General features: G+C 41.2%; 1 protein-coding gene across 10 annotated transcripts in view; it reads left to right on the forward strand.

Annotated features, from left to right (window-relative positions):
• egfra (epidermal growth factor receptor a (erythroblastic leukemia viral (v-erb-b) oncogene homolog, avian)) overlaps positions 1 to 12,148 on the forward strand; it is a 334,197-nt gene that overhangs the window by 230,386 nt on the left and 91,663 nt on the right. For all 10 annotated transcript variants that reach the window (XM_069912695.1, XM_069912648.1, XM_069912661.1 and 7 more), the window contains 2 exons: positions 9,521 to 9,649; positions 11,512 to 11,580. In XM_069912695.1, coding sequence (XP_069768796.1) covers positions 9,521 to 9,649; positions 11,512 to 11,580 — 198 coding nt within the window. The remainder of the gene's footprint in view (positions 1 to 9,520; positions 9,650 to 11,511; positions 11,581 to 12,148) is intronic.

Genomic DNA, 12,148 nt, shown 5'->3' on the forward strand with positions numbered 1-12,148 from the left:
GATTAGATGGGTCAAAGGGCCTGTTTCTGTGCTGTAATGTTCTATGGCCCTAACTTTGGAAGTAGTAAAAATAAAATAAGAATGTTAGAATTGCTTGCCCTCCTCACCAATGCCTGGTATTCCTAAAACGTGCAGTTAGACATCAAGCAGCATTTGGACAAGACAGTAGTCCCTCGAGAAATGCTGCTCCAAAATTACCAATCCACTCAATCCTGCCTTCATTTTATATTCACCCAAAATTGACAGGTACTCAACTGTAATTATAAATCACCTTCTCAGCTCGGCCTCTGTCCCAACGGTGACCGCCTTTTTAATTTTTTTTAAAATTTGGACATACAGCGTGGTAACAGGCCATTTTGATCCACAAATCCGTGTTGCCCAATTAACCTCTACCCCTGGTATGTTTCAAATGGTGAGAGGAAACCGGAGACCCCAGGGAAAACCCACGCAGATATGGGGAGAACGTACATACTTCTTACAGACAGCGTGGGATTCGAACCCTGGACCCGATAGCTGGCACTGACACAGCCAACCGTGCTGCCCAAGTTTTCTGTGGGAAAACTAACCAGCACCTGAACCAGTCAATTGATGAAAGATCCTGACACAAAATGTTCTCTGACCATAACCTGCTGAGTTACTCCAGCTTCTCTTTGCTCACATGACATGTCACTGAAGTAATTTCATTAATTATTCTATCTGTTCTCCATTGCTCTAAAGCTTTCACATATTTCTCACATGTGGTGCCACAGTTTGGACACAATACTCCAGCTGGCCGAAACATTGATGATCATGACTTCATTACTCTTGTACCCTCATCCTCTACAATTAAAGCCAAGCAATTCATGTTCTCTTAAAACGCATCCTCACTTGCTCTGCCATCTTCACCTGTTTATGCCCTCACATTTCTTCTTACCTTTGCCTCTTCTAGAATTGAATCTTGCAGTTTATATTTGAAGTGCCAGTTGATGAAGTAGACAAAGACGATGTGGTCAAACAATGATCATGGCTCTTATTAGCAGAAACTCATGGTACAATAATGAAAGACAATAGGTGCATACACAGTTATATCCAAGGGGAGTGTCCTTAACAGCAGAGATAATGCACAGCCAATGTTAGTACAGCAAGGCTTGCCAGAGGGGAGACAGGCAGCTTGGCAGACATTCACCACAGTCTCCCCCCGGCAGAAGAAGGATTAAAACCAAAAGGACAGCTGCTAGGAAAGACTGAACCAAGAGATACATGGATACCATGTTTGGCATTGACAATACTCTAACAGCCAAAATACACCAATATCTAGCAAGCAATTAAAACATAATGAGATGTTTTATGAATATGTCAGCCTATCAAGTTGTTTACGAATTCTGGTGCTTCTTCTCAAAACAGATGGCTCCTTTGCAAACTTGGGAACTGGTACAGGTCCTGGGTCTGTAGTGTGGGAAGGACTGACTTCTGGACACACTCCAGAATCGCCAGCATGAGGCAGTGGAGCCTCACCATGACCATCTGAAAGCTTTCTAGGGGTCACAGGCTGAGGGGGGTGAGCCCAATCTCTCAGGCTCACTCTGAGTAGGGGTGTGCGGAAGGGGCGAACCAGGCGAGGCCAGATCTCTTAGGTGCACAGTGTCAGTACTCCCGTCTGGGAATTTAACATGAGTGTAGTTGGGGTTGGTATGCAGTAGCTGAACCAGTTAGACTAGGGGGTCTGTTTTACACGCACGAGCATGGCTCTTCATCAGCACGGTTCCAGGCTCAGATAAACAGACTGGCCAGTCCATCACCGTTCCTGATTTCCTAGGAAAGGCAAACATATGTTCATGAGGTGTTTGATTTGTTGCAGTACACAATAAAGAACAAATATAATGTTGTGCCTCAGGCAGCACCTCCTGCCATCACGTAACAGGGTAACCATGTGTTTTTAAAGCAAGATTAACAGTCATCCAGACTGTAGCATTAGCCCTTTTGACCTGCCCATTGCCCTGCAGGTTGTAGCTCGTGGTACAGCTGGTGGCAATCGCCTTCCATAGCAGGGCTCGCTGCAGTTCAGTGCTCATGAATGCTGAGCGTCTATCAGTATGAAAGTAATTGGGAAAAATGCTGAAAATTCTGTCAAGTGATTTAATGACAGTAGCTGACGAGACGTCAGGGCAGGGTATCGCAAAGGGAAACCTGGAATATTCATCAATTACAGTACGGAAATATACATTTTTGTTGTTGGAAGGTAACGGCCCTTTAAAATCTAAGCTAATCCTCTCAAAAGGTCGGGTTGCCTTGATGAGTGTGGTCGCCGGAGCTTTGAAGTATTGCGGTTTGCATTCTGCACAAACAGGACAGCTTTTAGTCAGTTTCCTGACTTCTTCCAGAGAGTAAGGAAGGTTGTTAGTCCTTATGTAGTGGAAGAATCTCGTGACTCCTGAGTGGCACAGTCTGCTATGGATCTCTTTTAGCCCCTCCAGCTGAGCACCAGCAGCAGATCGTGACAATGCGTCAGAGGGATCATTTAACCTGCTCGGTCTGTACTGGATCTCATAATTATAAGTTGAGAGTTCTATTCGCCAGCGTGCCATCTTATCGTTCTTGGTTCTACATTTGTTTTTAGAACTGAACATGTAGGCTTCAGATTTCTGATCAGTGACGAGAATAAATTTTCTGTCGGCTAGAAAATGTCTCCAGTAGTGAACAGCTTCAATTATAGCCTGGGCTTCTTTTTCAATGGCAGGATGTTAAAGTTCAGGTCCATGTAACGTGCGGGAGAAGAATGCCACAGGTCTGCCCTTTTGATTAAGGGTTCCTGCCAAGGCACAATCTGAGGCATCAGTTTCCACTTGGAATGGGACATCTTCATCAATGGACGAGAGTGCATCTTTGGCAATATCAGCTTTAATTCTCTCGAAAGCCTTCAAGGCCATTGGAAAGAGAGGAAAAGATTTGTGTCAAACAGAGGGCGTGCCTTAATGGCGTAGTCCTGAACCCATTTGCAGTAGTAGGAAAAGAATCCCATACACCTTTTAAGGGCTTTTGCTGAGTCTAAGGGTAACTTCTTAAGGGGGGCCATTCTTTCCAGGTTGGGGCGGATTTCGCCCTTGTGGACAATATAGTCCAGAATGGGTAGCTCTGTCACGGTGAACACACATTTGCCCTCGTTAAATGTAAGGTTGAGTTCTTGAGCTGTTGCTAAAAATTTATTTAAGTTGTTGTCTTGCTCAGCCTGTGTTTTCCCACAGATAGTGACATTATCCAGATAGGGAAACGTACCCTGTAACTCATACATCCTAACAATCTTATCCATTTCCCTCTGAAACATGGACACACCATTAGTGACCCCAAAAGGTTCCCTTTAAACTGGTATAACCCCCCCCCCCTCCATCAGCCTCAAAGGCCATATAGGGTAGTTCCTTTTTTTAAAATGGGGATTTGGTGGTAAGCTGCTTTGAGGTTGATAGTGGAGTACACTTTGTATTGCGCTATCTGATTAATCATTTCATTGATGTGTGGCAGGGGATAGGCATCCAGGTTAGTGTAACAGTTGATTGTCTGGCTGTAGTCAATAGCCAGTCATTTCTTAGTGTGATTTTTTACAACTACCACCTGGGCTCGCCATAGACTCTTACTGGTTTGATAAACTTTGATAAACTCACGATCCTCTTTGCTGTAAGAACGACTCTTAGTGGCAATCGGCCAACATTCGATGAGTAAATCACTGAAAAGGGAGGGAACTTTGATCTTTAATGTGGACAGACCGCAGAAGCTAGCGCAGGGGATGATAAGTGTAGGTAATGGCCCACCAAAATTTAACACTACACTGTTCATCTGAGATTGAATATCTAACCCCAGTACCACAGGGGTGCAGAGCTCCAGTATAATAAAGAGCCACACATCAGTCAGGCAATGTCCCTGCAAATTTAAAGTAATTTTACATTTGTCCCATACAGTTTTTTTAAGTTCACTACAAGCCATCAATATCTTTCGGTTCGCTGGATATCTCTGCAAATTTAAGGCTCTGGCAACTCTCTCGTGAATGTAGCTGTCAGCACTCCCTGAGTCAATTAGACCATCAAGAGTCTCACCATTCACCTCCCCCTTCATAGTCCACCATTCCAGTCCGTAACATTTCCCAAGCTTTGGAGTCAATTGAGCAATCACAGGGAATCTCACCTCGCCGTCACTTGAAGTCTATTCAGCCTGCTCGCCTGAAGATTCCCCCTTTTCACAGTTGTCTTCCATTCCTGCAGCTCCAGGACACATTTTCTTGGTGCTTCTCCTTCTTATCAGTGAGAGTACTTTTCGCCTTACACGCTTTAGCAAAGTGGCCGAGTTTCCCACAATAGCTGCAGGTAGCAAATCAAGCCAGGCACTTCTGTCTGGGCTGCCAGCTCTTACCACAGAAGTAGCATTTTTCAGGAGTTTGCCTTTTTCTTTCATTTGGGGTTCCAGCACTCCTGGATGTTTCCTTTTCGGTTTCTAGTATTTCACTGGACCGCATGGTACTTTTCAGTGTTTTGGCTAGAGTCACTGCCCGGTCGTAGGTTAAGGGCTCCGTCTCCAGCAGCCTCTGACGGATGTAACTGGAGTCAATCCCATTGACAAAAGCATTCAGCTTCAAGGCATTGGGGTGTTGTTGCACATTGACTGCCCTGACATCACATTTGTTTGCCAGTGAGTTGAGGGCCAGTGGATAGGCAGCATCACTTTCCTTGGGTTTCTGGCGTCTAGTCAGCAACTGGTATCGAGCAAGCACCACATTACATGGTGCTGCATGGTAAGCAGTCAGATGTTCCCAGGCTATAGCCAGAGTGGTGGCTCCTTGTGTTACGGCAAAAGAGAGTTCAAGTGGCCCACTGCATCGCCTCATCGACCACATTGTTTCCAGCCATGTAGTAATCGAAACAAGCAATCCAGTGGTTGAAAATTTCTCTGGCCCTCGGGGCAGACTGGTCGATTATCAGCCGCTCTGGCTTGAGTGCTGCATCCATTTCTGCTAATAAAATTGTAGTGCCATTTGATGAAGTAGACAAAGATGATGTGGTCAAACAATAATCATGGCTTTTATTAGCAGTGTCCTTAACAGTAGAGAAAATGCACAGCCAATGTTAGTACAGCAAGGCTCACCAGAGGGGAGACAGGCAGCTTGGCAGACATTCACCACGATATTGACTCTCTGTGTTCTTCAATACTGAAGCTTGATCTTTGTTATGTTTCCATGCTCTATTTCATCCATCACATGGCACCAGCCTTTTTAACATCTATCACCATCACATCACAGTTAATACACTTCAAAATTTTATGTCTGCTGCAAACTGGAAATTGTGCCCTGTGCCCCCAACACTAAATTATAAACTGGTTAACCTGGTAAATGCAGAATATAGTACAGGTACACAATCCTATATCTGGAACCCTTGGGGGACAGTGTGTTCCAAATTACAGATTTTTCCGGATTTCGGAAAGCCAGATTTAAGCCCACCCGAATTGTGCTCCGTATCCAACCCCACCCCCTTCCAGTCGCGCTACCGGTCTCCTCCCTCGCCCGCCCAACTCGCACTGCTGGTCTCCCCCCCCCCCCCCCCAACTCGCCAGCCTGACTTGCGCTGCCGGTCTCTCGGCTGCCCGACTCATGCTGCTGGTCTCTCGCCCGCCCACCTCGCGCTGCCGTCTCTCTCCTCACTTTCTAGATTTTGGAGCTTTCCAGATTTCAGATGTCTGGATAAAGCTTTGTGTTCCTGTAGACAAATTATAAGTTTTTTTTGCAATAACCATGGCACCTCTTGGTTTCGATTAATCTCTAGGTAGGATGACGAAGTGGTGAATAGTTGCTGTCGAACGCTAAACTACAGGGAAACAGATTCCAGCCTGAAAAATTATCTTTCATGAGCAAAGATATGTTATGGTCACGAGAACATAAGAAAGAGAATTACAAGTAGACCACTTTTCCCCCTCCACCACCACATCTTCATTCAGTGAGATCATTGCTGAAATTTGACCTTTGCACTATTTACCAATACCAATCCAATTTCCCTCAACTCCTAAATAATTCCCAGGAATCTACAGTTAGCAAGCCACCAATGAGCTTGACTTTTCAAGCTTTTCTATGTATGGCTGGCCACGAGTTTAAGTTGGTGCAGATCACAGGTGATCAACTTGCTTGCTGCCCAGGGTCAATGCTGCAGATGGCAGCCTGGAGATGTGCTCAAAATTACTTCTCTGGACAGATTCCAAACCATCTGGGCAAAGGAGAATGTTTTACCTGTGTTTCCTGAAATAGAAACATTATTCGAACAACTGGCTTTCAGTCTTTTAAATAAACCTGAATTAGCATGTTATATGAAATGTTCAGCTGTACTCCATCTCCTGTGAAGAAAAGTCCAGCTCATACTGTTAACTTCCATTCATATTATAATTCCCCAGTGTTGCTGATGGTTTTGTGCATCAAAATCATTTTTGGCATCAACATAGATAACCAACTGAAACTGAAGGGAACACACGGTGAAGTTGTTTGAAATGCTGCTTCACAGCTCCAGTGGGTTCAATGCTGGTTTCTAGTGTTGTATGTGTGGTAAAATCTGGAGCAGTTGATGGAAGTATGGAGAGAAAAGATTACAGGAAAATTACTGGGGGTATGGGATGGCTTTGTGAACTGTTTTGGACTTGATAGGCTAATGTGGCCTTCCTCTGTGTTTTAAGGCAATAGGGAAGCATAGGAGTAATGATAAGAATTCCTTCTTCACACATCTTTCTGATTTTCAGTTTCATATCAGTTGATTAAACCCTGTTTATATCTTTTGGATTAATTTCTAATGGGTTTTTTTTGACAATTCATCTCGGTGAAATTAGAGCACTGCTGATGAACAGCTCTGTTCAAAGGCAGAGAAAGGAGAAATATAAGATAATGATACAAGGGAGAGCAAGGCTAACTGCAGCTTCCACCACTTCTTCCCACTTTCCAAAACAATTGATTGAGAGCGAGAAATTCCCCTGGTTATTGCAACGTAAGATTTTGGTAAATTCTCGAAGCCTTCCAACTTCGACCCTGGTATAACTGGAGTAACCAATATAAGTAGTCAGTACTTCTGTGTTATTGAAAGGAAATTTGACCAGTGCTGCTCCTGTTCCTGAGAGTAATGCAGTGTGTCTTCCTTTCTTAAGACAGGGGAAAAAAAAATCACAACTATATGTCCTGAGTGTCAACCCATCCTGAGATGCCAAATGAAGAACTGAGGTTCCCCAAGAGGGCAGAATTTATGCTGTTCCCAGGATTTGTTGCTAATTTTGGGTCATCAAGCTTGATGCCTTTAGTAGGGCAGACAGATATACTGACCATGGCCTGTCTGGATGCTGTTGAAGACTGTCCACTGTCTTTGTGGAGAGATCAAGCGGAATAAAATAGAACACTCAACCAAGAGTATTGTGGTACAGTTTTAAATCCTGCCACAACCATCTGAGAAAGTTAATGCAGTTATTTAAAACTTGGAAATAATTAATTCTGGAAATAAGAATTTTGTATCAGTAAAAGAAGACAGGAAGTTGTTGAATTCCAGCTAAAAGTTTAACTAGTTTATAAATTCCATTGACAGAATATTTTTTCTGAACATTGGGCGCATCTCACATTTCTTTCCATCGAGATAGTGGTTTGTGCTCTAGGCACTGATAATGGCCACTGTTCCCGAAGAATACTAGCATGGTTTTAAAAAATACTTTGTAGTCTTTTTACATGGAATTTGGTGTTTCCTGCGACAATTTCCATCTTGCAAAGGATGTGGAATTGCATTGAATGTCAGTTGGGGGAAGTGACCTTTTGCAGTACCAGTAGTGTAAATCATGTCCGCATGTAAAATTTGAGGTGGTTACATGAGTAAAGTTTGGCGATGTTCCCTGCAGGACGTTACTCTGGAAAAACATACTATTCAAGCTCCCATATGGAGTGGCTAAGCGGAATAAAATAGAACACTCAACCAAGAGTATTGTGGTACAGTTTTAAATCCTGCCACAACCATCTGAGAAAATTAATGCAGTTATTTAAAACTTGGAAATAATTAATTCTGGAAATAAGAATTTTGTATCAGTAAAAGAAGACAGGAAGTTGTTGAATTCCAGCTAAAAGTTTAACTAGTTTATAAATTCCATTGACAGAATATTTTTTCTGAACATTGGGCGCATCTCACATTTCTTTCCATCGAGATAGTGGTTTGTGCTCTAGGCACTGATAATGGCCACTGTTCCCGAAGAATACTAGCATGGTTTTAAAAAATACTTTGTAGTCTTTTTACATGGAATTTGGTGTTTCCTGCGACAATTTCCATCTTGCAAAGGATATGGAATTGCATTGAATGTCAGTTGGGGGAAGTGACCTTTTGCAGTACCAGTAGTGTAAATCATGTCCGCATGTAAAATTTGAGGTGGTTACATGAGTAAAGTTTGGCGATGTTCCCTGCAGGACGTTACTCTGGAAAAACATACTATTCAAGCTCCCATATGGAGTGGCTAAGCGGAATAAAATAGAACACTCAACCAAGAGTATTGTGGTACAGTTTTAAATCCTGCCACAACCATCTGAGAAAATTAATGCAGTTATTTAAAACTTGGAAATAATTAATTCTGGAAATAAGAATTTTGTATCAGTAAAAGAAGACAGGAAGTTGTTGAATTCCAGCTAAAAGTTTAACTAGTTTATAAATTCCATTGACAGAATATTTTTTCTGAACATTGGGCGCATCTCACATTTCTTTCCATCGAGATAGTGGTTTGTGCTCTAGGCACTGATAATGGCCACTGTTCCCGAAGAATACTAGCATGGTTTTAAAAAATACTTTGTAGTCTTTTTACATGGAATTTGGTGTTTCCTGCGACAATTTCCATCTTGCAAAGGATGTGGAATTGCATTGAATGTCAGTTGGGGGAAGTGACCTTTTGCAGTACCAGTAGTGTAAATCATGTCCGCATGTAAAATTTGAGGTGGTTACATGAGTAAAGTTTGGCGATGTTCCCTGCAGGACGTTACTCTGGAAAAACATACTATTCAAGCTCCCATATGGAGTGGCTAAGCGGAATAAAATAGAACACTCAACCAAGAGTATTGTGGTACAGTTTTAAATCCTGCCACAACCATCTGAGAAAGTTAATGCAGTTATTTAAAACTTGGAAATAATTAATTCTGGAAATAAGAATTTTGTATCAGTAAAAGAAGACAGGAAGTTGTTGAATTCCATTGACAGTGACAACCTGGTGCTCTTATTGTCTCCTGATCCTTCACCAGGATGGTTAACCCTTAAATGTCTTTTGAGAAAGCAACTGAATTTTATCAAACTGCTTTGCAGAAACTTTAGGAGAGCGAGTGCCCCTCTCTCTCCTCAGTACAACTGGAAATGGGCATTGAAATTATTTTGTCAGAAGTACCCAAGGTGCATAAATTATTTTTAAACAAAGAGTGAGTATGAGACCTAGACATGAGATGGAGTAGAATTGAAAATGCTATGATTATAGGTCCTGTGGTGGCCATTCTTTGAGTGACATTTTTGATTTTATCTTACAGAAATTTTATCTGGCACAGTGAAATTCACTTCGAATCCTTACCTGTGTTACCTGCAATCTATTAATTGGGATGACATTTTGGAAAATGGCAAAGCATCTAACATGGCAGTAAACTTCACTGCAGAGAATTGTAAGCAATAAGTTCACTCTTATCAATTACTTTCAAAGGAATTTATTAGACTAAAACAGAAAATGCTGTCTTATCTTATAACATAAAAGTACTGCCTTACACAGCCTTTCATTAATTTTGAGATCTTTTTCATCCTACAATTTGATCCACATTCTACTTGCTCATCTATTTGCATGTGAGTATTTGTGACTAAATTGAATATAAATTTAACTTCAATTAAAGGTTGATTGCAGTTTTGGATACTTCAGAGCCTGCAGATGCAGGAATTCAGAGCAAAAGAAAACATTATGCTGGAGGAACTCAACAGAGTCAAGCAGCATCAATAAGGGAAATAAAAAGAATGGTCAACATTTCAGGTCAGAACCCTTCATCAAGAATGAAAAAATAAGTCTTGGTCAAGGGTTCCAGCCAATGTTCCCTCTAATTTTTAGTAGTAAGTGTGCACAAAAATCTTATGCAAATTTTATTCCTGTGACAAAAGTATGTGTGCACTGAATGCTTGAGCAAATGTAAACTTGGAATTGTTTCAAGATAATTTGGCTAATCAAACTGTATTGGGATGTTTTAATCTAATGCAAGTATGATTGCATTCTATGAAGCAACATATTTAGTGAAGATTTTATTCTATACTTTGAACTACTTTGTTCAGTTTGTGCACTGGTTGCACACACATGCACAGCTTATAGAGAACACTGGATCCAGCCCAAAATATTGACCATATTTGTCTCCTATTTTTGTCATTCACACCAGAATCATTTATATGTTGTCAACGTTTTGCTTTTTAACCACTTCCCTTCATGGAGAGGTGCAGAACCTAGAAGAAAGAGATGTTTGCATTTCTTTGGTAGGCCCTTGGTACCGAATGACACCAGCACTTTGCAAGCATCATGAATATTTTTTCTTCCAATGAAGATGATTCTAGAATGAGAAGCCAAAGTGTTATGGAGAGAGGAGAAAGTTTTTAAGAAGGGCAACTTTTTAAGTCAGAGGGTGGTCCATGTCTGCAATGAGAAACCAGACAAAGCTGTAGAAGTGGGCACAATTTCAACATTCAAAAGCCATTTGGATAAGAAGGATATTGGCAAACTGCAGGCAAAAAAGGCCTGTTCCGTGCTCCATGACTGTACAAGCTAATAAAATGAACTCTGGAACTGTTTGCATGTTAGTAATCTTATTTGAACTGATCATCAGGAAATATGCTTTACTATCAATTGATACAGTTTTCTTTTGTAATGTACATAATTAAAGGATACCTAATAAGAACTGGGTGTATTGCATGGTGAGGCATTAACACATTATCCCAGAACCTGCCACTGGCTAAGAGAGATCATCTTCAATAAAACCCGCTCTTTTGATCACAGTTCATTTGCTTATGCAGCAAAAACTCAAAAGAGCCACCAAAGTGAATTTATCACTCATTTGCCCCAGTAATTAGGTATATGGTTCCCATAGACACCAAGCTATTTGTATAGCCATTTAGAAAACGACAACTACAATTCCACCAGGCTCATCTTACACCTGCAGGACATAGGATGTTAAGTTACTCATTTTCAGTGTGTGCACAGTTTTGCTTTCCTAAACGGGAATGCTGCAATAGCTTTTGCTTGTAATGATTTTCATTCTTTGTTACAAATTCAGGGAAATTGTCTTTTAAAATCACAATGCTGTGAAAAATTAAAGGTATTTTCCCTCCTCCTGAATAAATTCAGATGTTAATTGCCCTTCATCTTCAATTATGAGAAATAATTTTGATCAAACGTTTTGGAAGAATCAGAAAGAATTTGTTAAATATTTAAATCAATTTCCTTATAATTGTCATTTGATCTAATTTTGATTTTAAGTACTTTTTTTTTCATTTGCAGGTCTTAAATGTCACTCACAATGTCAAAATGAAGCATGCTGGGGCCCAGACTTAGAGAACTGTCAAAAATGTAAGTGTTCACTGTTCAGGTTCTATGATAGCATGATCATTTCATGTTCTAGATTAGGTTATTACCAGTTGGTCTTTAATCAATAAAAATTTTACAGCACAGAAGCAGACTTCTTTGGCACTTCTAGACTGTGTCAAACCATTTTTTTTGGCCTAGTCCCACTGACTTACACACAGTCCATAGCGCTCCATACCTCTCCCATCCATATACCTGTCCATATTCTTCTTAAATGTTAACATTGAGCCCACATTCACCACTTCAGCTTGCACGCTCCCACCACTCTCTGTGTGAAGAAGTTCCCCCTCATGTTTCCCCTAAACTTCTCCCCTTTAACCCTTTTAACCCATGTCCTCTGGCTTGTATCTCACTTACCATAGTGGAGAAAAAGCCTGTCTACATTTACTCTGTCTATCCCCTTATTAATGTTAAATACTTCTATCAAATCTCCCCTCATTCTTCTACTCTCCAGGGAATGAAGTCCGAACCTATTTAACCTTTACCTATAGCTCAATTCCTGATGTCCAGGCAACATGTAAATCTTCTCTACACTCTTTCTATCCAATTTTTA

Source organism: Narcine bancroftii, chromosome 1 (genome assembly GCF_036971445.1).
Source record: "Narcine bancroftii isolate sNarBan1 chromosome 1, sNarBan1.hap1, whole genome shotgun sequence".
Lineage (NCBI taxonomy): Eukaryota > Metazoa > Chordata > Chondrichthyes > Torpediniformes > Narcinidae > Narcine > Narcine bancroftii.